The 26,769-nt window shown below is 55.0% G+C and overlaps 2 protein-coding genes across 5 annotated transcripts; both read right to left on the bottom strand.

The window, feature by feature from the left end:
• Positions 1 to 563: 563 nt before the first annotated feature.
• IFFO1 (intermediate filament family orphan 1) lies at positions 564 to 14,636 on the bottom strand. Of its 4 annotated transcripts, XM_054167927.1 has the most exons (10): positions 13,730 to 14,636; positions 6,730 to 6,790; positions 6,549 to 6,644; positions 6,156 to 6,296; positions 5,644 to 5,704; positions 5,022 to 5,208; positions 4,427 to 4,553; positions 3,621 to 3,710; positions 2,824 to 2,954; positions 564 to 1,457 (listed from the first exon to the last, which is right to left on the bottom strand). In XM_054167927.1, exons 1-10 carry the CDS (start codon positions 14,407 to 14,409, stop codon positions 1,355 to 1,357), a joined length of 1,677 nt encoding a protein of 558 aa, XP_054023902.1. In that variant the 5' UTR covers positions 14,410 to 14,636; the 3' UTR covers positions 564 to 1,354. The 4 variants fall into 4 exon arrangements, with proteins under 4 accessions (XP_054023902.1, XP_054023900.1, XP_054023899.1 ...); XM_054167925.1 differs by lacking the exon at positions 5,644 to 5,704 and having other exon boundaries at positions 3,621 to 3,713; positions 4,445 to 4,553; positions 5,022 to 5,206; positions 13,730 to 14,635; XM_054167924.1 differs by lacking the exon at positions 5,644 to 5,704 and having other exon boundaries at positions 3,621 to 3,713; positions 4,433 to 4,553; positions 5,022 to 5,206; positions 13,730 to 14,634.
• Positions 14,637 to 18,443: 3,807 nt separating this feature from the next.
• On the bottom strand, positions 18,444 to 26,257 carry NOP2 (NOP2 nucleolar protein). The gene is made up of 16 exons (XM_054168031.1): positions 26,105 to 26,257; positions 25,970 to 26,015; positions 25,803 to 25,879; positions 24,887 to 25,152; positions 24,595 to 24,638; positions 24,264 to 24,442; positions 22,296 to 22,495; positions 22,104 to 22,193; positions 21,933 to 22,020; positions 21,157 to 21,297; positions 20,837 to 20,976; positions 19,932 to 20,021; positions 19,536 to 19,658; positions 19,354 to 19,451; positions 19,142 to 19,272; positions 18,444 to 19,043 (listed from the first exon to the last, which is right to left on the bottom strand). The coding sequence occupies exons 1-16, from the start codon at positions 26,205 to 26,207 to the stop codon at positions 18,790 to 18,792; spliced, it is 2,070 nt and encodes a 689-aa protein (XP_054024006.1). The 5' UTR covers positions 26,208 to 26,257; the 3' UTR covers positions 18,444 to 18,789.
• Between the last annotated feature and the right edge of the window lie 512 nt (positions 26,258 to 26,769).

The raw sequence follows: 26,769 nt of genomic DNA, 5'->3' as shown, positions 1-26,769 counted from the left end.
CGTGCAGCAGCATTAGCTGCCTAAGCCAAACCCACAGAGACCAACTCCTGCATCCCTCACACCTTACCCAACCTTGGAGATGATTCAAAACCTCTCCTGCCATCTACTTTCTCTCCCTTCTGGACCTTTAGTGAGAAGCATTTTCCTCCAGAGATTCACTTGCCTTGGCTGTGCAACCTGAGTCCACTGCTTTGTGGGTGAGCCTCTCAGCAGGCTGCTCAACCTCTCCTGCCACGTTGGTGGGACCCAGCCTCCTGCCACTGCAGAACATGCAGCAGCCAGCTGGGGAAATGCTGCAAGAGAGGGTGGGGCAGGGGAACCCCTGCTGCAGTTATGCCAAGGCTGGATGTGGGACTGGGGGCAGGCAAGAAGGTGCTCTGGGATGAGCTGGTGTGGCAGAGGAGACCAGGTGCTGGGGGAGGAAGGTCCATAAGTGATGAGCCACATTCAGCCTCATTTCCGGTCTCTCAGTCTCAGCATCAGTGAGACCCCAGGTTAAGAACAAGGTAGCTCACGCAGCACTGATGCCACACATGGCCCATCATGGACCAGCGGCTCCCAAAACAGGGATCTCACTGCTGTCCCATCTGCCAGTCCCATCAGACATACTCAATGCACAGGAGTGCCCTGTGGGAGACCCCCACTGATGTAGGCTTTGGGTCCAGTAGAGGACACCCCACAGCCTGAAGCCAGGTGGTGGCTGCAGCAGCAGAGGGAGAGCCCACACCCAGCAAAGCTGTAGAAAAGGAAACTGTCCTGTTTAATGTCCCCTCGCCCCATGACACGGACCCGGGCATGCCGCTGGCGTGCGGGCAAAGCACAGTGCACAGTGAGGGGCACGGGAGGTGCCCAGCACAGCACAGGCACCAGTCAGGCCCCTGGACAGAAGCAAGGCAAAAGAGAGCACCAGGCTCAGTCCAGTTGGCACCAGTGTGAGGTCCAGTTTGCAGGGAGGTACATCTGTCGTGTGGCTCCGTGTGGCGCAGGGAGGGCAGCAGGCAAGTGCACCAGGATAGAGGCCAGAGGAGGTGGGTCTCGGAGGGCTGGGGACGGGTCCTGGAGAGCGCTGCCACAGCAGGTTTGGAGCCTCCCTGCCTGAACTATGGTTTAACCAAAGCAGGGGAAGGGCATAGAGAAAGGGCTGGAGTGCGAGCAGCCCAGGCAAGGGCGCCCAGGTCTGTCTAGCGTTTGCAAGGTATCCTGGCGGTGAGAGCCTGCCAGGTACCCCACAGCAGCAACCAGCCTGGGCAGCAGGTGTTTACCAGTGGCTCCACATCCCTCACAGTCTCTCCCAGGCATGGCTCAGGCACCCCTGTGCCAGGAAAGGGGTCGGAGGGAGTTGTGCCTTCCCTCATTATCTGATGGAAGCGTCGCTGGGGGGGTCGCGGTCGGACTCTTCGCTCTCCTCGTTCGGGGCTGAGTCACTGTTGGAGGCTGGGGTGAAGGCAGGAGACTTCCTGCAGAGGAAAGCAAAGGGCAGCAGTCACAGAACTGCCCAGGGAGAGGGACAGGACCCAGTTCAGTGTGGGCAGAGGACACCAGAGCAAGGAGGAGAGAAGATGCAGTGGCTGTCTCGCTCCTCTGGGGCATGCATGGGTCTGGGGGAACCCTTGGGTTCTGAGAAGGGTGTCCCAGAAGATACCAGGTGAGAGGCCCAAAGCATGAAGGAGGACTGGGGGATATGTGATAGGAGCCCGCTCGGAGCAAGACCCTACCAAGTGACAGCCCAAAGGTCCCCAGCCTGGAGGCACCCTGGCTCCACAAGCCTGTGGGGACCTATACAACATCCCTTCACAAGAGCAGCTCTTGTCTCCATTGGGAGTGCCTGGCTTTGCCTGTCGAAACTGACCCCTGTGTGCAGCCCACCTTCTTCAGAGGGGGTGGCACAACCTGTGTGGGGGTTTGTGGTAGTTTCAGGCTGTGCCTAGAAAATTTCCCCACACATCTGGAACAGAAAGTAGTGGAATGTACATAAATTGCAATTGGATGCAAAAGGGAAAACAATGGTAGGTTCTAAATAATCCTACTGCTCTGATCACAGAGTCAGCCAGGCTGGAAGAGACCTCCAAGATCAAGTCCAACCAATCACCCAACCCTATCTAATCAACCAGACCATGGCACTAAGTGCTTCATCCAACCTCTTCTTAAACACCCCCAGGGACCTCAACCCCACCACCTCCCTAGGCAGCCCACTCCAATGGGCAATCTCTCTTTCTGTGAAAAACTTCTTTCTAAGATCAAGCCTAAACTTCCCTCTGCACAGCTTGAGACTCTGTCCTCTTGCTCTGTTGCTGGTTGCCTGAAAAAAATAGATCAACACATTTGTACACTAACTCTTTTTCTGTTTAGTTTCTTTGCTCTAGCAGATACTAGCTTCTGGCTTTCTGATGGCTTGTTGACCTTGGCTGCACTGCTACCACATTGCTACTAAGCTCCCTGCTTTTCTCCTCTTCTGTCGTGTGCACAGGGTGGGAAGGGAGCAGGGAGGGGGAAGCTGTTGGTAGCTCCCTGGTTTTGTCCAGGGGGGGTTCTTGTGTTGTTTATCATTCTAAACACCTGTAAATATTGTGTATTTTGTACATATTCATTGCATTCCATATTTTAGATGGTAGTTTTGCTTGTAAATACAGCTCCATTGGCTTTCAACTGGCAATTGCATGCTGGGGGTAATTTCAACCCACCGCAAGGCTGGTCACCCAAGAGCCGCTGGGCACGGCACACCAGGGCAGGGCAGCAGTCCCTGTGCTTCAGCTCCCACTCCTCACCAGCTTGGCTCCAGTCCTTGCCCAGGGCAGGGGTGCCAGCCCTGCTGCCGCAGCTCACCTGTCCCCAGACTGGGTGATAAGGCGCCGGCAGGTCTCCATCTGCACGTCCAGGCCCCGCTTCATGCTGCACATCTCCATGTACTCGTGCAGGTGCCGGTTCATGTCGTTCTTGGCCGTGGCCAGCTCCAGCTGCACAAGGCACAGCAGAGATGAGCCCAGAGCGCTGCCTGGGGCAGGGCAGGGGTCACGGCCAGACCCACATAGGCAGCAGGTCAAGGGAGGCGATTCTCCCCCTCTATTCTGCTCTGGTGAGACCCAACCCGGAGTACTGTGTCCTGTTATGGAGCCCCTAGTACAGGAAGGACCTGGAGGTGCTGGAACGTGTCCAGAGAAGGCCTCAAGGATCAGCAGAGGGCTGAAGCTCCTCTCCTATGAGGACAGACTGAGGCATTTGGGGCTTTTCAGTCTGGAGAAGGGAAGGCTCCAAGGAGACCTTATTGTGGCCTTCTAGTATGTGAAGGGGGCCTACAAGAAAGCTGGGGAGGGACTTTTTAGGGTGTCAGGTAGTGATAGGACTAGGGGGAATGGAACAGAAATAGAAATGGGTCGATTCAGATTGGATGTTAGGAAGAAGTCCTTCACTATGAGGGTGGTGAGACACTGGAACAAGTTGCCCAAGGAGGTGGTAGAAGTCCCAGCCCTGGAGGTTTTTAAAGGCCAGGGTGGATGTGGCTCTGAGGTGCCCATGTCAGGGGGGCTGGAACTGGGTGATCCTTGAGGTCCCTTCCAACCCTAACAATTCTATGATTTCACCCCTTTTTGTGCCATGTCCTCCCCACTTTCTCCCCCTCTCACCTCTATTTGGTCGATGGTTTCCTGGTACTCCTTCTCACGGCTCTTGAACAGCGATTCCGTGTCCTTTATCACCTTCTCCAGGCTGTCATCCTGCTGTTGGGGAGAGCAGGCAGCATGTTTAGAGGCCAGGAGAAGGAACCAAAGGCAAGAGAGAGAGAAATCAGAGGAAGAGCTTGCAGCAATGGGGAAAGAGGAAGAAATGTCAGTGGTGTAGCATAAATAAGGCACGAGTCAGTCTGGTCAGCATGAGGCAGAGGCCCAGGGCTATTCACACTGGGCAGTGAGCACCCAGTCAGTCTTGCCAGCACAGGGCAGAGGCCCAGGGCTGTTCACACTGAGCAGTGAGCACATCAGCCTAGAGCAAGCCCAGCAATGCAGAGGAGTTTTGGAGGACACAGACCATTCCCTGTGTGACACATCTTCAGGGGACTGCTGAGCACTGAAGATGCAAGATAGTGAGGGCTTTGGCCAAACATTGAGGCCTCTGTTCAGGCAGTGCTGCTGGAGAGCCTGAGCAAGGGACCATCCCAGCCAGAGGACATCTTTTCTGGCAGGGCTGTGGCTCTCCCCACATGTGTGGGCCATGTCCTCAGCTATAGGTCTCCAGCCTGTCCAATAAGGAGACCTTTGCAAGGATGCGGTAACACATTCATGTAGTGAAGATGGGGTGTGGAGGGGAGGCATCTGTGCAGGCCTGCAAGGGATGAAGAGGCTGAAGTCTGGTCTTCAAGAGAGCACCTTCCCAGGCTCACGCAGGACCAAGTGTGCCAACCCAGGGCTGGATCCTGGAGGGGACCTGACACCACTGTTACCTCCCCCTGCACCTCTGCAGCTGCGATGGCGTATCCAGAGAAGTCCTCCCAGAGAAGCAGTGTTTCCTCTGTCTCCTCCCATGTGAGGCTGTCACAGTCATCCTCAAAGTCATATTCTCTCCTGGGGACAAGGAAACAGGACGTCAGCACCCAGCAGGAAAACCCCAGCAGGCAGGGGGCTGTGTTGTGAGCAAAAGCCTTGCCTCCACTCGCAGGCAGGACTGCAGTTCTTGGAGATCTGGCCAGGGTGAGCTCGAGTGTGCCCAAACCCAAGTTAATGAAGGAAGGACCTGGCTCTGTGCTCAAGAGCCCTGGAAAACGTAGGCAAGGATTCCCAAAAGGCAGAAAGGGGGGGCAAGAGTAGGGGAGCTGGAGCAGCTTCCACCCACAGCGCAGCTGGACTCAGGTCTCTTGAGGGCTCAGAATCACCACAGCACAGAGCACAGGGTGCAGATGCCCCCCAGCAGCAGCTGCCACCTCAGCCTCCCCAGGGAAGCGGAGCCCCCAGCTCGCCCCTCGCCCACCCCATCCCTGGCAGCAGCAGGGAGCTTAGCCTTGCGGAGCAGCGGCGCGGAGCAGCCACACTCACAGCTGGTTCAGCATCCTCTGCATTTCCTCATTGATACTCATGGCTGTGGTCTCGTCCTCCTCCTCCTCCTCGGGCCTGCGGGAGGCATCGCTCTCCGACAGGGAGGTGTCGTCGTCGCTGACCTGCTTGCGCTCCCGCTTCCGCCCCCCCGCCGCGGGCACCTTAACAGGAGACAAGTGCAGAGACTACAGAAAACGAGGCCGGGTCCAAGGTGGGGAGCAGGCAGTTGGGAGGAGATGGAGGGGAAAGGAATGGCAGAGGGACAGAAAGGCAGGGGAAAGAGAGAAAGAGAGAAAGAACAACAGAAAGGAAAGAAGGAAAGCGAGAGAGAGAAAGAGAGAGAGAGAAAGCTCGTTATGGTCAGGTTAAAGATGGTGCCATGGATAAAACATGGGGTTAGCATTCTCTGAAATAAAAACTAAGCAACTCAGGATGGAATCTATGAGTCTGATGAGAAAAACCAAAATCAAAACCAAGCCAAAAACCAATGAGGTTTTACTGCAGAAAATCTCAAAACACCCAACCACCCCAGTCCTGAGACGGGGAAACACAGTGACAGAAAGAGGAACAAAGGAGACAGAATCTGAGCAAGGTGAAATATGTCCATCTGTAAAGTCCCATTTATTAACTGAAAGTTCAAACTGTGCACACTCTCCAAACTGAATGGAACTAACCAGCTGCTTCTGCAGGGACAAAGAGAGTGAGACAGAAAGGCAGCAACATTCAGAAAGAGAAAAGAGACAGAGACAGAGAAGAGAGACAGAAAGAAGATGATGGAGAGGGGAAGGGGAAGGAGAGAGATGGAGTTAGAGACAGACACTCAAGCAACTCATCTCCCTCCTGTAGCTGCTCCCCTACCACTGCAGGGTCCCCGGGCCCAACACAACAGGTCAGTGAGAGGTTGAGGGGACTCTCAATGTTCAAAGCAACACATGGAGCTTTCCACCTCCTCTCCCTACCCTTTTGTCTGGTCCTTCTGAGAGACAGAGAGCGAGGGACCACAAAGAGAGAGGGTAAGGGTGACCAAGCGTCTCCCCTGGCAGGGGGATATGGTGTTGTCTCTTCTACCTCTTTTGGGACCTCTCCTCCCCAGAGCTGGTAGCTGAGCCTAGAGCAGCAGCAGGTGCTCCTCACCTGAAACATCTTGATCATGTCCTCACAGTTGCGCTGCTGCGCCACGTCGCAGAGCTTGGCAGTGATGTCGATGCGCCGGCAGATGTCCATGTCCACCTTCATGGCTTTCTCCTGGATCTTGGTGTCCAGCTCTGTGATGTTCTGAATCCGTGGCACCGCAGGAGGGGGATAAAGCAGGAAGGTTAGGCAAAGCAGGGGACGGTCAGAGCACCCATATCCTGCCCTGTGCCGCTGGACCGCATCTGCATCCGCACCTCGATTACTGCAGCCTGGGCCAAGCCTGCCAGGCCACCTCTGTGCTTGGATATGCCCCACCAAGGAACTGCTTTTCTATGTGGCCCCACCACTCAGGAAAGACAGTGCAGCCAGGTCAAAGAAGGGTTAGGGACTCACATTGCTCATCAGTCCCTTGAAGACAACAAGCTCTGCCTTGAGCTGCTCCACCTTCATGGCCAGCTCCTCCTGGCAGGCTTCGGCCTCCTGAGCTTCCTGGGCCGGGCAGAGGGAGATGTACAAATCAGCAGCAGTGAGAGGCAGCTGGGGTGCAGGGAACGGGGTGGACAGAGATGCTCACCTCCTGCAGCTCAGTCACGCGGTCCTGCAGCTGGACACGCACTGTGTACTCCTCTTCCCATCTAGGGAAACAAACCTGCTGGTCAGACCCCACCAGCCTCCCTTCCCAGCTGCCAAACAGAGAGGAAGGAGTGGCAGCTGCTCCCCCCAGAGCCATCTGAGAGGGAGTGATGACAGTGCTAGGGTGGGAGGGAGAACGTGTCCAGGAATGCATCACTGCTCGTTTCCTGACCACGGCAGCTGCCAAACGCCCATCAGCCCCTTGGGCACAAACCCTGCTGGACCCTGCTCTGCACTGTCCCTGACATGGGCTGGCAACAGCTGCCTGCTCCACAACAGGGGGAGCTGGGGACACCAGCCACAGGCTCCAGGCAGCAGCTGAGCTGTGTGCCCTGCCGTGCTGGGGCTGGCCCGTGGCTCAAAGCACCCCACTGGCCTCTCCATCTGCCCCACGCCCCCTGACCATGGGTCACATTAGTTCAGCTCCAGGCTTGCAGCTCTTGCAGAGCTGCCCCTATCACATCTGTGACCACAGAGGTGCATCTGCGGTGCTGCAGTTCAGGCTGTCCACAAGCACAAACCCCAACCCATTTTACAGCATGAGTGGCCATGAGGGGCTGCTCTTCTGCCTATCCTGAGGCAAAGGGCTGCCCTGCACTGGGCCACACCACCCAGGCAGGGACCCAGTCTGCTTGGCTCTACTGCCACGGAAGAGGTTGAAGTGAAGAACGTTCTCCTATCCTACAGGAAGCAGGATGGATTGTCTCAGCTGGTGCCAGGCTAGCCAGTGGGTACTGTACCAAGCTCCACAGCTCTGCAGAAGGCTGAGCTGCAAGGTGCCCAGCCTTGCTGTACAAACACCATTATTATTATATTTCACTGCATGAGATCATCATCTTGGGCCACACTGCAGTGTTGGCCCAGTCCACAGTCTGCTGGGAGGTCACCAGGCTGCTCTGTTCAATGACTATGCTATACAGCAAGCTGGCTGACACAGTGCTGTGGTGCAGCACCAGGCAGGGCTGCTTCAGTCTCACCTGGCTCCTGGCTCTTCTGGGAGTCATATTTCTCCCAGAAGTGGCATTTCTCTGGGAAAGCAACCAGAGCTGGGCCCTGCTTGGTGCATGATCTCCTTGCAAACACCAACACAGGCACTGCAGCCCTGCATGAGGGCATGAGAAACCTCGCATAGATTGCTGGATTCATAGAAGGGTTTAGGTTGGAAGGGACATTGAAGATCATAGAATCAATAAGGTTGGAAAAGACCTCAGAGATCATCAAGTCCAACTGCCACCCAACACCTCATGACTACCAGACCATGGCACCAAGTGCCACGTCCAATCCCTTTTTGAACAGCTCCAGGGACAGTGACTCCACCACCTCCCTGGGCAGCACATTCCAATGGCAAATCACTCTTTCTGTGAAGAACTTTCTCCTCACCTCCAGCCTAAACCTCCCCTGGTGCAGTATGAGACCATCCATTTCCATGCCATGGGCAGGGACATCTTCCACTAGCCCAGGTTGCTCAAGGCCAGCCTGGCCTTGAACACCTCCAGGGAGGGGGCATCCACAACCTCCCTGGGCAACCTGTTCCACTGTCTCCCCACCCTCACTGCAAAGAATTTCTTCCTCATCTCCAGTCTCAATTTCCCCTCCTCAAGCTTCAATCCATTTTTTTCTTGTCCTGTCACTACAAGCCCTTGTAAAAAGGCTGCTGGAAGGCTGCTCTGAGGCCTCTCTGGAGCATTCTCTTCTCCAGGCTGAACAGCCCCAACCCTCTCAGCCTGTCCTTATGGGGAGGTTGGTTCTCCAGCCCTCTTTGTGGCCTCCTCTGGACCTGCTGCAACAGCTTCATGTCCCTCTTATGCTAAGGGCACCAGAACTGGAGGCAGTGCTGCAAGTGGGGTCTCAGCAGAGCAGAGCTGAGGGGCAGAATCCCCTCCCTGTGCTGCTGCTCTCCCTGCTTTGGATGCAGCCCAGCACACAGCTGCCTTCTGGGCTGCCAGTGACCATTGATGGCTCCTGGGGAGTTTGTCACCAACTGACAGCTCCAAGTCCTTCTCCTCAAGGCTGCTCTCCAGCCACTCCTCATCCAGCCTGGATATGTGCTTGGGATTGTCCTGACTCAGGTGCAGGACCTTGCACTTGGCCTTGTTGAACTTGATGAGGTTGGATTGGGCCCACCTCTCCAGCCTGTCCCAGTCCCTCTGGATGGATCCCACCACACAGCTTGGTGTCAGCTTGGTGTCATGTGCAAACTTGCTGAGGCTGCCTCAACCCCACTGTCCCTGTCACTGACCAAGATATTAAACAGCATCATTTCTCTCACAAGTTTAGAAAATAAACCCTAAGTTCTAGGAGACCAGAAAGGGTATGAAAAGCCCTCACAGTTGTTATTTTGGGGTATCAGGACAAGCTGACAAGGTGGGAGAAATCCTGGCTGAATGAATTTCTGAGCTCTTTGGGCTGGCAATGCTGCTCCTTGCTCAAACAGGGCAAAGTCTGCAGTCCTTGTGTTGGTGGTGGCTCCACACTGCAACTCCAGAAGGGGAGTCAAAGGGGGCTCCCACCCCTTTGGGGCAAGAGGGAGATGACTGACAGGACAAGGGGCAATGGGAGCAAGCTGGAGCAGAGGAGGTTCCACAAGAACTTAAGGAGAAACTTTTTCACTGTGAGGGTGCCAGAGCCCTGGAGCAGGCTGCCCAGAGAGGTTGTGGAGTCTCCTTCTCTGGAGACATTCCAAACCCACCTGGATACATTCCTGTGTGACCTACTCTAGGTGTTCCTGCTCTGGCAGGAGGGTTGGACTGGATGGTCTTTGGAGGTCTCCTCCAACCCCTAACATTCTGTGATGAAGAGAGGGAAAGAGAAAGTGAAAGGATAGAATCACCCTTATATAGCAGCTGTTCAAACAAAGCCTCCCTCCCCAGGGAGAAAAACATCTTCCACCTTAAGAAAATACTGTCAGCATCTTTCCTGGTATGACATTTCCCCTCCTGCTGGGTCCCCACCTCCCTCCATGTCCCCATAGACTTACTGGGGAAGTGAAGCGAAGCTGCAGATCCCTGGAAGAATTCATTTCACACCAATGCTCTGGAGAACAGAGCTCAGTGCACAAAACCACCCATTTACAGGTGGGCTGCTGACAGCAATCCACCCTAGCAGTGAGGAATCTGCATGCCCCATCCATCCTGAACCTCTCTGCTCTCGCCTGGCTCCCTCTTCCCTGCTCCCTCTCCTGCAATGCACCACTCCTAATAATAACAACCTGCCTACAGCACGGCTCCCGCAGCCCGCCACGGCCGCTGCCAAGTCACTGCTGGCTGCAAGCAAGGATGGGACACAGCCCCACGGCCCCTAGCACATGCCAAGGGGGACATGCATCCCTCCCACACCATCACAAGGCAGCAATCTGCCAAAGGAGTAGGGAGCAAGCAAGGGCAAAAAGGTCCCAGCAGCACTCCCAGAGCTGGAGTGGTGACGAGATGCAGCGCTGTCCCCACAGCTCCACCCTGAGCCCCCAACCCAAGGTGAGTCCCCTCAAGAAGTTCATAGAATCATAGAAATGTTTTGCTTGGAAAAGACCTTGAAGGTCATTGAGTCCAACCATTCTCCATCTGACCAAAGCTGGTGCTAAACCATGGCCCTCAGCACCACAGCTCTGCCTCTTTTACCTTCAGGCATGGGGACTCAAACACCTCCCTGGGCAGCCTGTGCCAGGCTTTGAGAACCCTTTCAGTTGAGAAGTTTCTTCTAATACCCAACCTAAACCTCCCCTGCTGCAAGGTGAGGCCATTTCCTCTCATCCTATCCCTTGTTATCAGGGAGAAGAGATCAACCCCCACCTGGCTCCAACCTCCTTTCAGAGAGTTACGGAGAGCCAGAAGGTCTTCCTTCAGCCTCCTTTTCTCCCAACTGAATGATCCCAGTTCCCCTGGCCACTCCTCACCAGACCTGTTCTCCAGACCCTTCACCAGCTTCTGTGGACCACTCCAGCACCTCAATGTCCACCTTGTAGTGAGGGCTGTAAAACTCAAAGTACAGGGGCACAATCTCTGCCCTGCTCCTGCTGGTCACACCATGCTGACCCAGGCCAGGATGCTGGTGGCCTTCTTGGCCTCCTGGGCACACCTTGGCTCATCTTCAGCCAGCTGTTGACCAACACCCCCAGGTCATTCTCTGCTGGGCAGTTTCCAGCCACTCTGCCACAAGCCTGGAGCATTCACGGGGTTGCTGTGACCCAAGTGCAGAACCCAGCCCTTAGCCTTGCTGCATTTCATCCCATTGCCCTTGGCCTGTCAATGCAGCCTGGCCATGTCCTTCTGCAGAGCCTTCCTACCTTCAAGCAGTTCACTTAGCAAAACAACCCTCTGCCCCCCATCTTTAAAAGTCCTCCTCACTGCAAGAGGCACAAGCTGCCCTACTCTTTGCACATTGGTGCTGTGGGGCACCCTTTGGGCCACTCAGGCCTTGAAGCTGTTTGTTCCCTTCTCTTGCCATATTGAACCGTGTTTGAACTTCACCTTAATGGGGAACGCCTTGTAGCCTGGTGCACCTCCTTGAAGGGCAGTTGCAACACAAGACCTTCTTGCAGCCTTTCAATATAAAAAGGAGGCTTATAAGAAAGATGGAGAGAGACTTTTGTACCCCCTGCAGTGACAGGGCAAAGGAGCAAAGGTGTTTTAAGAGTTTTAAACTGAAGGTAGATTTAGATGGGATATAAGGAAGAAGCTTTCTATGATGAGGGTGGTGAAATACCGAAGCAGGTTGCCCAGAGAAATTGTAGGTGCCCCACCCCTGGAAGTCTTCAAGGTCAGGCCTTTGAGCAACGTGATCTAGCTAAATCCCACAGCAGAGGGTGTATTAGATGATCCTTAAAGGTCCCTTCCAACTCAAACCATTCTGTGCCTCTAAAATGCTGCGCCATAACTCTACTCACCCTATATCTCCAGCATGCCCTTGCAGCACCTAAAATAAAAACTACTTGGGAATACAGATGGAGCAGACAGCACCAGCCCTTCTCCTGCTGCTGCATCCCTTCTCATCTCTCCCTCCTGACCCCACATCCCTGCTAGCTCCCACACTTGAATTCCAGGCCTTGCATATCTGAAGAGCAGCTCCTCCTGCTGCATCATTTTGAGTGCACAGTGGCAACACTGCCTTGCACAAAGCGCAAGCTCAAGCACCCAAGACATGGGTCAGAGCGCCAGGAGGCCTACAGACCATTAAGACAATCTCTTCCCTCTGCCACCAGGCAGGTAGCAGAGGTATGACGCTGGTGACACTGCACTGTCACCATGGCAGATCAGAGCTCACCGTGGAAGAAAGGTCTCCACTCCCAGGGGATGACAGTGTCAGCCCACAGCACAGGGAAGGGCTTGGAAATGGGATCCCTCTATCCCATTCCCCTGCTTGGGACCTGGCTGCACCCATTAAAGCTCCCAGTGCTGGAAGAGGTCTGGGGGTGGGGTCAGCTCTCCCCCAGCTCCTGGTAACACAGTCCAAAAATAGATCCCACCACCAACATTGGCCTGCAGCAGCTCGTGGTGCCCTCCCGTCTGCCCGCAGCGTCCCAGCTCCCTCCGTCTCCCCCCTCGCAGCCTTCCCCGAAGCCAGAGTGGGGCAACCCCGAGAAGCTCTGGTTTCTCCCAAAGTTTCACCAGCCCTGACAAACACAGCTTGGTCCCCTCTGGCTTTGAACAGATGAGGTTTGATTCCTCTGGGTCAAAAAGGTCGTTCCAGCTCTGACCTGAAATCCAAGGCAAGGACAGCTGCCCACCCCTAGAGAAGGAGCCTGACCCCCAGCTTAATAAGGAAAGGCCTAAGGTACAGGCAACAGACAGTGGGAAAGAAGAGATGACAACTCTTCTCTTCTGTATGCCTTGCTTGGTGCCTTTGGAACATCCACCAGCTAATTCTGCTCAGCCAAAGCCTTATAAAGCCAAAACCATCAGGTGAAAGCTTAGCTTCCCAGCCTTGGTCTCAGCACTAAAAATCATGGCTTTAGAGCACAGGTCAGTGCATGGCTCTGGTAGGTAGAGCACACCACTTTGTTCCTGCAGGTACCTAGCAGTTACTTTCTAATTGCTTCTAAAGCATCATAAAGTAACCTTCCTTCAAAACAAACAAACAAAGTAAATCCTAGTGTCAGTCACCAGTGACAGCCTCACCCAGTCCCCACACCCTGACCCACAGCCTGATGTCATCCCACACGCGGATCTGGCAGCAGCCTTGGAAACTGGCTTGAAACAAAAGCACCACCAGCACGATGCAAGAGAGCAGCACCCAGCCTGTGAATAGGAAAGAAGAAGGGGCCAAGAGATCGGCTTGGCCTTCTGCTTCGCCCTACACCCAGACACGTGCCAAGCTGCGGCCGCTTTGGGTCTGGAGGAAAGCCTCAGAGCAGGGTGCTCCACGCATGGCTTGCCACCGATGAGGCACCGGCTGGGAGAGCACTGGGGAAGGGCCTGGAGGAGCCAGCTGCCCTATTGAGGGGCTTCTTGGCACCTTTCTTACGTGTCCTGAGCACTCTCCTCCTCCCAGCTGCCCCTTCCAAGCCTAACTCACTGTCTGCTGCACACCTTCCTTACCTACTTTCTGACCGCTCCTCCTTCCTGAACGTTTCTAGATCCCCTCCCCTTTAAAAAGCCAGTCCCTGGAGTCATGTTATTTCTTCCCTGCTTGGAAAACCTTTTCTGCCTCTTGCGCTGGGCTGATAAGACGGGAAAAGGCGCACGGAGCATGCCAAGAGGATTCAAACACCAAGAGGCCAAGCGAGGAGACCCAGGCATAGCGAATGCTCTCGGGGGTCCTCGGTTTTGCCGAACAGCCTCACCTCACGCTGCCTAGAGACCGCACGCTCAGGCAATCAGGCCAGGGCTGTCTCTTCCCCTCCCCTGCCCGCCGCTCCCACAACAGCATCCCCGGGTAGAGCCCCGCAGCCTCCCCGGTGCTGGTTGTGGTCTCCCGCGGCCCCCTTGCGCTCGCTGGCCCCTTCTCACCTGCGCTTGTACTCGTCGCGCTCCCTCTTCACCTTGGCCAAGACGTTGTACAGGGCACGGATCTCCGGGGTGATGGTGTCGATCTGCACACCCACCCCGTCCGGGTGGACCCAGGAGACCCCCGGCCCCTGCACCAGGGTGGTTTCCGGCCCCGGCCCCAACCGTCGGGCTTGTGAGAAGGACCAGATGGTGCCGGGCATGAAGCGGGAGCCGGCCGAGAAAGGAGGAAGCGTTTGGCCGGGGGCCCCGGGGCGGCAGCCGGGGGTACCCAGCGCCCGGCCCGGCCCCAGTCCCAGCCCCAGGGTGCGGATGGGGCCGACGAAGCCGGTCTGCACCGCCTGGTCCCGGCGCGGGGGTCCACGGCCCCGGCTCCCCTCCTCCAGTGCCTGCTGCAGCTGCTTCTCCAGCTGCCGGTTGCGCCGTTCCAACTCGTGGACCTTCGCCAGGAAGCAGCGGAACCGCAGGTTCAGCGTCTTCAGGACGCTGATGTTAGAGCCCAGGTCGTTGCGGAGGGCCATGGCGGGCGGTGGAGGGAAGGGGCTGGCGGGCGGCGGGGCGCCCAGCTCTCCCCCCAGGGTCTCGGCGGGACGCGGGGTGGGCGACGGCGGCAGCTCGGAGCCCGGCAGCCCCTGCTGCTCCTGCGGCAGGAGGAAGAGGTTGGGGCCGAAGAGCGGGTTCATGGCGGCGGCGGGACGGGGAGTGAGATGGAGGGGGGAGCCGAGGCCACCGGCGCCAATCAGGGGCCCAGCGGAGGCGGGATGCGCCTGAAGCGGGGCGGGGGGGGCGGCTAGGGGATGACTGCACCCGGCCGGCCCCGGAGGCGGGGGTGCGGCTTCCGCTGCGGCGGGGATGCGGCGCTGGCGGCGGCGAGGGGGCCGGCGAGCTGCTCCCCAGCCCGGCCCCGCTGGCCGGCTCCGGGCGGAGCGAGCAGAGGAGGGGACAAGGCGGAAGCCGCCCTTCCCTCACCCGGCCCCTCGGTCGGGGGGGCGTGGAAGAGCGGCTCCGTTTCGCCGTTCTCCGCTCCGGTGGGTTTCGGGGGTCCCCGGGGCAAAAGGCTGGGGAGGTGTGTGTCCCCCCGCACCGCAGACTTAAGTCCCACTGAGCACCGTTTCCCGTCACGAACCCGGCCCGCTCCCGCTGTGCCTGTGCTTGCGGTAGCTTTCAAGTCATTCGTGGGGTTGCATTGCCTTTAGTGTGTTCCCCAGTGCTGCTCCCCTGGAAAACGGCATCAAACCGTAGAATCATGACGGCTGAGAAAGACCTCCAAGTCCAACCATCAACCCAACACCACCCTGCTCACTAAACCATGTTCAGAAGTCCCACGTCTACAGGACTTTTGACCATCTCCAGGGACGGTGACTCCACCACTTTCCCCAGGCAGCCTGTTCCAGTGTTTGAGAACATTTTTCCTAATATCCAACCTAAACTGCCCCTGGTGCAGCTTCAGGCCACTTCCTCTCATCCTATCACTTGTTACTAGGAAGAAGAGATCAACCCACACCTGGCTCCAACATCTTCCAGGGAGTTACAGAGAGTGAGGAGGTCTCCACTCAGTCTCCTTTTCTCCAGACTAAATGACCCCATTTCCCTTAGCCACTCCTCACCAGCCCTGTTCTCCAGACCATTCAGCTTCATTGCCCTTCTCTGGACATGCTCCAGCAACTCACTGTCTTGTTTGTAGTGAGGGCCTCTAAACTGAACCCAGTCCTCAAGGGGTGGCCTCACCAGAGCTGAGTACAGGGGGGGACAATTATTGCCCTGGTCCTGCTGGTCACACTCTTGCGGATCCAGGCCAGGATTCTGGTAGCCTTCTTGGCCACCTGAGCACACTGCCAGGTCATCTTCAGTCAGCTGTTGACAAACACCCCCAGGTGTTGGGGCCCCTGCAGGGCCAGGTGGGAAGGTGATCTGATACTGTCTGAAGGCACTGGGGAGCACAGGTTAGAGCAATGCCACAAAACAGGGAGCAAGCACTTTGCTAAGCTTTGCTAGGCAGCTTTCCAGCCACTCTTCCCCAAGCCTGGAATATTCATGGGGTTGTGACCCAAGGGCAGGATCTGGCACTTAGCCTTGTTAAACCTCGTAAAGCTGACTTTGACCCCACTGTGGCATCATTCTCCTTGTACTCCCAAAGCCTCCCTTGTTGTCCTCACTCCAAAGGGAACCCTGCCCCTGCTCCATCAGCAGCCTGCCTACAGGGAGCTGCCGCCGGACAATGTCGAGCCAGAGGGCAGAGGAGGTTGTGTGGGGGCAGCCAGCCTCTCAAATATCATGCTTGGCTTGCAGCTGCATTTCTCCTTCAGCATTCACAAAGCAGCCTTGGGTCTTGGTTCCTTGTCTTTTGTTTTAGTCTTCTTTAGGCATTTTCCTACAGTCTTTCCCTTCCAGTCTGACCTCACAGAATGGAGGGGCTGGGAAGGGACCTCTGAAGGTCACCTAGTCCAACCATCAGCCCCAGGTCCACAGTGCACAAAGGGTGGGTGTGGTCTCCCACCCCATTCCTTAACTGTTGGACCCTGTGCACAATTTGTTGATACATAAAGAGGTGTGGAAGTGGGCACCTGTGTTACCTGCCTGGCTGTGTGCCCATGGCCCCTTCCCCTGGGATTTCCACTGCAGAGCTGAGTGTGGTCTCCAAGGCCTGAACTGTCAGTTAAAGGAGATGCCCAGCCCTGAGCTACATGGAACTCTGTCAGGAGGGCAGGCTCCAGTGGGATGATGTCTGAGGTATGGCTCAGTCTACACTTCCAGAAAGTTCCCAGACCCTCTGAGCTTTGCTAGCCTTGGCCAGGAGTCTGCCTACTGCATTTTCCCTGCTGCTTCTCCTCCAGGCCTGCAGGGCTCCTCCATCCTCCCAGTACCCTTCTAGCTCCACTCCCTGAGAGCACATCAGCAAGCAGATTATATCAGATTTGTTCCCCTCTCCTACCCTGCTGTGTCCAGCACCAGCTCTGCCCTCTAACTGGCCTGTCTCCCCTGGCTTGCCCACACCACCTCCTCTGCCACCAGTGACCTGGCTGCATCCTCCCTGGCACACAAATGGCCACTGGAAGCCATAACTGGATTTCATAGAATTATTTTGATTGGAAAGGGCTTTGAAGGTCATTGAGTCCAATCATTCTCTAACTTGACCAAGGCTGGTGATAAACCATATCCCTCAGCACACCTCTGCCTCTTTGAAACACCTCCAGGCATGGGGATTCAAACACCTCCCTGGGCAGCCTGTGCCATGCTTTGAGCCTTTCAGTCAAGGAATTTCTTCTAATATCCAACCTAAACCTCCCCTGATGCAACTTGATGCCTATCACTTGTTACTAGGGAGAAGAGACCCAACACCCACATGGCTCCATCCTCCTTTCAGAGTTATAGAGAGACAGAAAGTCTCCCTTCAGCCTCCTTGACTTCAGACTAAATGACTCCAGTTCCCTCAGTCACTTCTCACCAGCCCTGTTCTCCAGACCCTTCACCAGCTTCACTGCCCTTCTCTGGGCCTGCTCTAGCCCCTCAATGTCCTCCTTGTAGTGAGGGGCCCAAAACTGAACCCAGTCCTCAAGGTGTGGCCTCCCCAGTGCTGAGTACAGGAGCACAATCCCTGCCCTGCTCCTGCTGGCCACACCACTGCTGATCCAGGCCAGGATGCTGGTGGCCTTCTTGGCCACCTGGGCACACCCTGGCTCATCTTCAGCCAGCTGTTGACCAGCACCCCCAGGTCTTTCCCTGCTAGGCAGTCTGCAGCCACTCTGCCCCAAGCATGGAGTGTTCATGGTGGTTGTGACCCAGCTCTTGACCTTGCTGAATCTCATATAATTAGTCACAGCCCATCAATCCAGCCTGGCCAGGTCTCAGTCCCAGAAGGGCTTAGGTGAGTTTTTCTTTCTCCTTCTGTCACCTCCTTTTAAACATTTTTCATCCTCCTTAGCAGCTGTTCCCCTGCTCTGCCACTGACCAGAGAAGTTGAGCAGCAATGCTTTTGAGAGGCAAGCAGGGCCAGGCTTGAAGGTGATCTGCTGCTGTCTGAAGGCAGTGGGGAGCACAGGTGAGAGCAATGCCACAAACCATGGAGCAAGCACTTTGCTAAGCTTTGCTGGGCCAGCTGCTGGTCTGCTGGGGAATCCTGGCAAGAGGAGCTGATTAATGGAATGCCAGTGGAGGAAGACATTGCTATCCATCAGGAAAAGCTTTTGTTCTGGGAGGTCAGCACAACACTGGAGCAGGTGATGGCATCTCCATCCTTGGTGGTTCTCAGGGCTCTGTCTATGCAAACAATGTGACCCCGTGCCAGGACAGGCCTGCTTAAAGCAGAGGACCCAGCACCTCTCCCCACTAACACTGCTGCTGTCTCCTGGAGAGGAGAGGGCACTGTGGAGCCTCCTTCTTTTTGGCTTGGGATACCTGCTGTGTTGAAGAATTCCTCCTATGGGGACAGGCTGGGACAGCTGGGGCTGCTCAGCCTGGAGAAGGGTCTGGGAAGACCTTAGAGCAGCCTTCCAGTACCTGAAGGGAGCCTACAAGCAAGCTGGGAAGGGACTTTTGACAAGGGCTTGTAGTGACAGGATGAGAGGGAATGGATTGAAGCTTGAGGGCAGAGTGAGACTGGAGATTAGGAAGAAATTCTTTGCAGTGAGGGTGGTGAGACACTGGAACAGGCTGCCCAGGAAGGTTGTGGATGCCCCCTCCCTGGAGGTGTGCAAGGCCAGGCTGGCTGAGGCCTTGAGCAGCCTGGGTTAGTGCAAGGTGTCCCTGCCCATGGCAGGGGGGTTGGAACTGGATGATGTTTAGGTTCCCTTCCAACCCAAACCATTCTATGACTGTGAATTCTGTATCCTGCGTGGGCTGGGAACGTGAGGCTGTGGGCAGAGTACAAAACTTTTAATGGGTCAGAGCATCAGTCCTTGATGCAGAGGGAAAGGAGCAGACATGGCTACAGCTGTCCCAAGCATTCAGTGCTGCAGAGGTTACCTGCACAGAGCAGGAAGGATGAGGTGGTCCATGCACAGCTGCAGCAGCTTCTGGCCTTTGCTCTCCAAGGAGGGGAGCAGCACCTGCAAAAGCAGTTCCTCTCACTGTCCATTTGGTTTCACTCTGTGCTTCTTCCTAGCAGGGACTTGAGAATGCATCTTTTTGGGCGCGGGCCGGCCAGCCTTCACAGGTCTCCTCTGTGCCTGTGCTGAATGTCTCTTCTTCAAAGCAGGCTGTGGCAGCTTCTGCTCTTTCTCAACTTTTGATCCCTCAAGTTTCTTCTTCTTTGCCTGAGGCTCCGTGGTGGCATCAGGGACAGCGGACGGAGTTGCTGCTTCCACAGCAGGTTCTTCATCTGAAAAAAGGAGAGGAAAGTGCTGTCAGACCCCACATGGCTTCCAGAGGGGAAGCAGCCTGCGAGAGCAGCTGAGCTGAGCTCCAGCACCAAGTTACCTTTTGGTGCCTGGGGGATGGCATTAGAGAATTTCTTGAGCTTGGCGATGAAGAAGCCGTCCATGTTGTGTGTGTGGGGGTAGAAACGCCGTGTCAGCTTGAGGGAGGGGTGGAAGTGACGGCCCTTGAACCTGAGGAGGAGATGGGGTGAGAAGTGGTAGAGTGCCTCAGCTCACACCTGGCCACCAAGGGAGCATCCCCTGTGCACACACCTGGTGAAGCCTTCCTTGCCGAAGTCCAGGCCCGTGGCCACCAAGCGAACGTTGCGTTTCTTCAGGGCATAGTCCACAACCCACTCATTCTCCTCAACCTGCCAGACACCAAACATTAGGATCCAAACCTCACCAGCACCCTGAGTAGGAGATGACCACAGAAGATCATGGAAGGGACTTACTGTGATGGAGCAAGTGCAGTAGACAATGTAGCCTCCTGTCTCTGAGGCAGCATTGACTGAATCTATAGCACTAAGAATCAGCTCCTTCTGCAGGTGAGCGCAGTGCAGGATGTCCTTCTCATCCTGAAAGGAAAAGGATGTGATGCCAGAGGCACAGGGAAGCATCCCAGATCTCTGCTGTTAGTGGGGGGGTGGCAGGAGAGTAAAGCATGTGTGACATTGCAGGTTCTGGAGTCTTCTGCACAACTAACCCCAGAGAACCTATTTCTGGTACAACACGCAGAGCAGGAAAGAAGAAAAACATCAGCATGCCTCTTGCAGGCATCTCTGAAGAACAGAGCTGCCCTCAAGTCCTTCCTCTCAGAATTCACACTTGAGTCCCCACTGGTCACTCACCTTGTTGGTTTTGACAGCAGGATCCTTGGAAATGACACCAGTCCCGCTGCAAGGAGCATCAAGCAAGACACGGTCGAACCCTCCAAGCACCTGCAGGCAGAGGTACAGCCGGGATTACACTCACAGGTGAAGACTGGGAGCAAGACCAAGACCAGGAGGGAAACCAAAAGACTGGGAAGGCAGGAAAGATCCTTCACTCCTCCCTGCCCACCTTCCTGCCTCCGTATCAGACAACAAACACACACCACAGCAGCTCTGCTCATCTTGTGACAAGCAGCTACTGAGAAGGAAAGCCTTGCTGAAAGGCCAGCAGCTGGAGGCAAGCAGGGTGTGGGCAGCCCACGGCAGGTGCAGGAGTTTTAGACTATGCCTTTAAAACTTTTCACAGATCTTGCACAGAAAGGGGCAAAATGTAAATGAATCACTATTGGGTGTAAAAAGGAAAATAATGATAGTTCCATACAATCCCTTTGGAGAGACAAGGGACTTAAACTAGTTGTACAAAATCTGTTTCTCTCCTCAGGCTGGGAGATACTAACTAGCTTCTGCCTGACTTCGGCTGCAGTGCTTTTGTTGTGACTGGTATTCACTTCTCTGCTTCTGTCTCTTGTCCCTTTTGTGTACAGGGGAGTAAGGAGGAGGTAGGGAGGAGGCAGGAAGGGAGAAGCTATTAGCTTCCCCTGATCTCTGGCCAGGGGGGTCCTTGTGTGCTGTTCATCACTTGTAAATACCAGTAAATATTGTAAATCCTGTGGGTGTTGTACTTGCTCGTTGCATTTCATCATAGATTGTAGCTTTGCTTGTAAATACAGATTTCATTTGCTTCTAGCTGAGCTGGTCTGGCAAATTTGGTTTTGGGGGTGGGGGAGGAATTCCCAACCCACCAGAGCAGGGCAGGAGCATACCTTGGGGAAGTGGCGTCCATCGCAGTTGCTCACTACGGTGTTGGTGACCCCCAGCCGGTGCAGGTTCCCCACCACGCTGCGCAGCCGCTCGGCGTTGCTGTCGTTGGCCAAAATCATCCCTGTGTTCTTCATCAGCTGAGCTGCCAGAGGGCAACACACATCAGCAAGGGGCTGAACCCTCCCCACCATGCATTTGCCTGCAAGGACAGCCACCCCCACCCAGCCTTTCCGGGCAGTCCAGTCCTCCTCCGTTGCCCCTTTCCGTAGAGACCAGTGGAACCCCACCACAGAGCATCCCCCCACAAGGCTGCATCTGGTACCTATGTAACTGGTCTTGCCCCCTGGGGCACAGCACATGTCTAGGATGCGTTCGTTCTCCTGTGGAGCCAAAGCCATGACAGGCAGGAGGCTGGAGGCTCCTTGCAGCATGTAGTGCCCAGCCAGATACTCGGGGGTGGCACCTGGGCAGGGAAAGCAGAACAGAAGTGTTTACTGTGCTCCTGTGAGACCCCACCTCGAATACAGCATCACAGTTCTGGTGTCCCCATCTTGAGAAGGACACAGAGCTGTTGGAGCAGGTCCAGAGGAGGGCCACAACGAGGACTGAAGTGTTGGAGCACCTTTGCTTTGAGGACAGGCTGAGGGAGCTGAGGTGGTTCTGCCTGGAGAAGAGAAGACTCCAGGGGGACCTTATAGATATCTTATTGGTACTTATAGTACCTGAAGGGATCCTACAGGAAGGCTAGAGAGAGACTTTGCATAAGGGGGGGGGAATAGTTTTAAGGTGAAGGAGAATAGATTTAGATTGGATCTTAGAAAGAATTTCTCCAGTATGAGGGTGATAAGACCCTGCAAATAGGCTGCCCAGGGAGGCTGTGGATGCCTCCTCCCTAGGGGTGTTCAAGGCCAGGCTGGATCAGGCCTTGAGCAGCTGAGTCTAGTTAAGAGGCATCCCTGCCCATAGTGGGGAGGTTGCAGTAGATGATCTCTAAGGTCCCTTCCAACCTAAAGCATTCTATGATTGTATGAAAAGAAGGTGGCACAGGAAGGAAAGGGAGCCAGCAGCTGAGCCCTCTGACAGCAGCGGGGATCTCACCGATGGGCACGGAGGAGTCATAAATAACAAGCCCTGTTTTCGACCACTTCCCCAGGGGATCGAGGTTCACACCACGGTTGATCAGGGCCTGCAAGAGGAGGAGGAGACAGGACTGAGACACTGCCCCGTGTGACAGGCAAGCACAGGGGACAGCCACGGGCTCCTGCTCACCTGCGCCAGGTCCCGGCGCCGGGTCTTGAGCGTGTTGGTGCGAACGGTCACGGGGCGAGGAACTTCGTTGGCTTCCAGGAAGTTTACCAGCTGGGTGAAAGGAGGCACAGAGAACAGGGAGGAAAATGAAGACCTGGGGAGGCAGCCAAGCACTCATCAGCCAGCAGAGCTGTGGGCAGCACGGTAGCCTACCTCTGGGAGTGGGAAGATATCCATGAGCTTCGTCAAGAGGAAGTCGCTGTAGGAATAGTAGGCAGCCATGTCCCGGCGCAGCACGGAGAGGTACTCCTGCCGCGAGCGGCCCTCCTCCCGCTTCGCCAGGAAGTCCTGCAGCACCTCCAGGTTGCCCTTGATGCGCTGGTGAACGGTGTGCAGGTCAGGAGGCTCAGCAGGTAGAAAGACCATTAAGGAATCGTAACCAGCCCAGAAACTGCCTGTGGTAGCTTCAGGCTGCGCCTGGAACATTTTCCACCGATCTCGGACAGAAAAGCAGTAGAATGTAAGTAAATTACCACTGGATGGACAAGGGAAAATAATGATAAGGTTTAAACCATCCCAGCGGCCTGGAATCCAACATCAAGTCAGTTGTGTACAGGAACTCGCCTTTTTTTTGGCTTCCTTGCCCTAGCTGGTGCTTCTGCTGGCTTGCTGACCTTGGCTGGGTTTCTTTGCTGTGGCTAAGTACTACCAAGCTACTCTCTGCTCTTCTCTCTTCTACCATGTACAAGTGGGGGAAGGGAGCAGGGAGGGGGAAGCTGTTGGTTCTTGTGTTGTTTATAAATTGCAAACACCTGCAAATATTGCATATTTTGTACATATTCATCAGCCTTCACATTTTAAAGTGTAGTTTTTTGCTTGTAAATGGAGCTTTGTTTGCTTTCAGCTGAGCTGGTCTAGCAATTTCATGTTGGGGGGAATTTCAACCCACCACACTGGCACGTAGGCTCTCTACAAGCCTGACCAGGCATGCAGGGCTTCCTGCATCACAGCAGCCAAAAGGCCTCAGAGCTACAAGGCATTAAAAAAAATTCTTTTAGATAAACAGAATAAAAATAGGAAAAAGACAAGAAGAAGTCTTTTTATACTAGAAACGTTCCCCACGGCAGGAAGGAGACGACAAGTCCTCTAAGGGTAACTAAGGAGTACTGAGTAGAATCATCAAGGTTGTAAAAAACCCTCCAAGTCCAACTACCAAATGAAAATGGGAAGAGGCAAGATTAAGTTGTACTGGGGGGGAAGCAGGAAATTCAAATCCCCAAAGCCCAAGAGCAAGAGCTTTGGATGCTGGAACTGCTATCGTTAGACACACCATCAGGAAAATCAGGTAAGAGGAACACACTACATGCTGCATCAAGAGAAGCATAGCTGGCAGGTCGAGGGAGGTTGATTCTCCCCCTCTACTCTGCTCTGGTGAGACCCTACCTGGAGTAGTTAGTCCAGTTCTGGAACCCCTAGTACAGGAAGGATCTAAAGGTGCTGGAACGTGTCCAGAGAAGGGCCTCGAGGATGTTTAAAGGGCTGGAGCACCTCTGCTTTGAGGACTGAGGGAGTTGGGGTTATTCAGTCTGGAGAAGAGAAGGCTCTGAGGAGACCTTATTGTGGCCTTCCAGTATCTGAAGGGGGCCTACAAGAACACTGGGGAGGGACTTTTTAGGGTGTCAGGTAGGACTAGGGGGAATGGGGAAAAAATAGAAACGAGTAGATTCAGATTGGATGTTAGGAAGATATTCTTCACCATGAGGGTAGTGAGACACTGGAACAGGTTGCCCAGGGAGGTGGTGGAATCCTCATCCCTGGAGGTTCTTAAGGTCAGGCTGGATGTGGCTCTGAGCAACCTGATCTAGTGTGAGGGGTCCCTGCCCATGGCAATGGGGTTGGAACTAGTTGATCCTTGAGGTCCCTTCCAACCCTGACAATTCTATGATTCTATGAAAATAGAACCAGCAAGGAAACTGGGGCAAACTCCAAGCTCCATACAGGGTACAACATCTTTCCTGTGTTGTATGCTGTCTATTAGGGCAGCTCATCTAAAAATACCTTGTGCACAAAACACTTGCTAAGTCATGCTTGTGGGAAGGTCCAGATGAAGCTCTTTGGCTGTACCCAGGCCCCATGCTCCTGCACACACAGGCTCACAGATGTCACAGACAAAAAGGATATCCTCCTTCTCCATCTGTTCATCACTTGGTAGCTTAAATTGTTCATCTTCATCCAGGTTGAGCTGCAGATCCAGGTTCTCTTCCTCCTTCTGTGCTGGTTTCTGCTTTCTCTCCTCCTCTGCCATCTCCTCTTCCTCTTCCTCCTCCTCCTCTTCACTGTCTTCCTCACTGAGGTCTCCCCTAAGGACAAACAGCAGGACGGATGTTTTAGACAAGAACAGGCACCTCACAACTACCATTTCTTAGGCAGCAGAGAGCACACAAGAACAAACACAGCCTCCTCCTCAAACAAGGAAGGACTCTGTGGACTGGTGATGTACTCAGATCCTCACCTGTCAGACTTCTGCTTCAGGGCAGCTTTTTCAATAGGCAGCAACTAAACAGAGACAAAAGGTTAATAAAACAGCTCAGTACCCCTTACTCCCTGCATTCTATGAAATTTACTTGCTCTGATTAAAAAGGACTACAGACAAAAGCACCTAATGTCATGCTGGGATCATTTGCTTGACTTCCTGTGAAGGGAGAAGCCCTATGCCACTCCCATCCAACCCCCTCTAAAGTCATCCTTTTCCCTCAGATCTGATGGGTCCCTTCAGCCAGCAAAATCAAGCAAAAAGCTCTTACCTCTTCCTCGTCTGATGATGAAGCACCATAATCATCCACCATCTCCTCACTGCTCCCATTTTCATCCTCCTCCATCTCCCAGCTGCACTCTTCCACCTCACCATCACTGGATAACTCCACGTTGTTTCCTTTAGACAGGCTTTTCTTGGCTTTGGCTGGAGCCAACCACTTTGAGTTGCCATCAGTAAAGCCAGACCGGCCACGAGGGGTTTGTCCTGCTGCCTTTATGGCACCTTTCTCCTTCCGAGAAGATACCTGTTTCTCAGCTACAAGCAGAAGAAATAGTCCAAAGTTAGGCTTTGTTCTCAAAAGCAGCAGTTGTTCTACAGAAGAGGTACCTGGTCCTGAGCTACCTGTCCAAGAAAAGTGACTGCTTGTTCTCCATGTCAATTTAGAGCACCACAAACAGAGATATTCTCACCTCTCCCATGATGAAACTTGAAAGAGAGTTAACTACAACTGATAAAGAAAAACCAAAGCTACAAAATCCTTATGGCATTTATTCCCAGGCATTACAATGCCCTCTTTTCCTACATCTTTATCTGATCTTCCTTCTTCCTACAGCTTCCCAGGCTGCACAGCTCATAACACAGTGAGCTTTAAATCTGCCTGCTAGGAACAGAAGGGGGTTTAATGTATAGCAAAAAGATCTTTTGCTGGTTTGTTCTTCAGGGAGCACTGCCACCCGGCACAGCAGGGCCCAGAAATCAAGAAGAATTCGTTTGAAATAATGAAATTTTACCTGTCAGCTATTATACATTACCCAGCACCCTTCCGCCCCCGCCCCCCCCCCCCCCCCCCCCCCCCCCCCCCCCCCCAAAAAAAACCACCACAAACCCCCCCCAAAAAAGCGGAGGCGGACGGAATCCCCGGGAGACTGCAGGACAAGGGAGACCACACTAGCCCCAGCACTCACCCGCTGGCTCCCGGTTTCCTCCAAGCGGCCTCCTTCCCGCCGAGGTACTGCGCGCTCCCAGTCGCCTCTTCGCAGCCCTGGATGGATGGGGAGAGGAAGCGGCGGTGAGCCCCTGCATGGCCACCCTGGCACCCCCTCCTTCCCCACCGCCGGCTCGCCACCCTCACCTTTTCCGCCCGTGACTGGAGAGCTTCTTCTTGCCGGTCTCTGGCTCTAAGGAAAGACAGGCGGTGGTCAGGCAGCCTGCACCAGTGGCACCGGCCGCGGCGAGGCGGCACCGAGCCAGACCAGGCCGGACTTACCTGGTGGCAGGAAACGGGCCAGTTCCACCTCGGCCCCCCGCTGCTTTCGGGCCTTGCGCCCAGGGCCGCGCTTCTCCTTGGTGGGGTCCAACTTCCGCCCCATGGCTCCGCGGTACTCTCCGGCCGCAAGAGGCTGACGACCACACGTGGAGACCTCAGCGCCGCGCCGCGCCGGTCCCAGCTCCCGACTCCGCCCCCTCGCCCCGACTCCACCCTCCGCGCGCGCCCACTGGCTAGCGCCGCCGCGGCTGCCGCCTGAGTGGCCGCGCCGGCAACGTCAGACGCCCGGCGTGCTGCGTCATGGCGCTGCGTCAGCGGGCGGCGCAGGACTGAGCCGGCCGTGGGGTAGCCGCCGAGAGCAGCTTGCCGGGGGCCAAACAGGGGGTCCCGCCCGAAAGGAGGTCCCAGCTCCTGACTTGGCCCGAGGGGAGGCTGCAGCCCAGACTCTGCCCCTGTGCCTATGCAAGGAGAAAGCTGCTACGCCCCAGGCAAGAGGCAGGCACAGGATTCCATAAGGAATAAGACAGGAAGAGGCAAAAGGTCACACTCCCCCCCCTAGCAGAAACCACCCCTGCAACAAAATAAAATACAAGGAAACTTTATTTTTTCAGTTTTACCAAGGTTTTTCTCAGGTGTGTGTTTGTTTTTATTATATTTTTTCTTTT

The sequence above is a fragment of the Dryobates pubescens genome, chromosome 15 (genome assembly GCF_014839835.1).
Source record: "Dryobates pubescens isolate bDryPub1 chromosome 15, bDryPub1.pri, whole genome shotgun sequence".
NCBI classification, from domain to species: domain Eukaryota; kingdom Metazoa; phylum Chordata; class Aves; order Piciformes; family Picidae; genus Dryobates; species Dryobates pubescens.
Note: the sequence above shows the minus strand (reverse complement) of the source record. Positions and strands in the feature narration are given on the sequence as shown.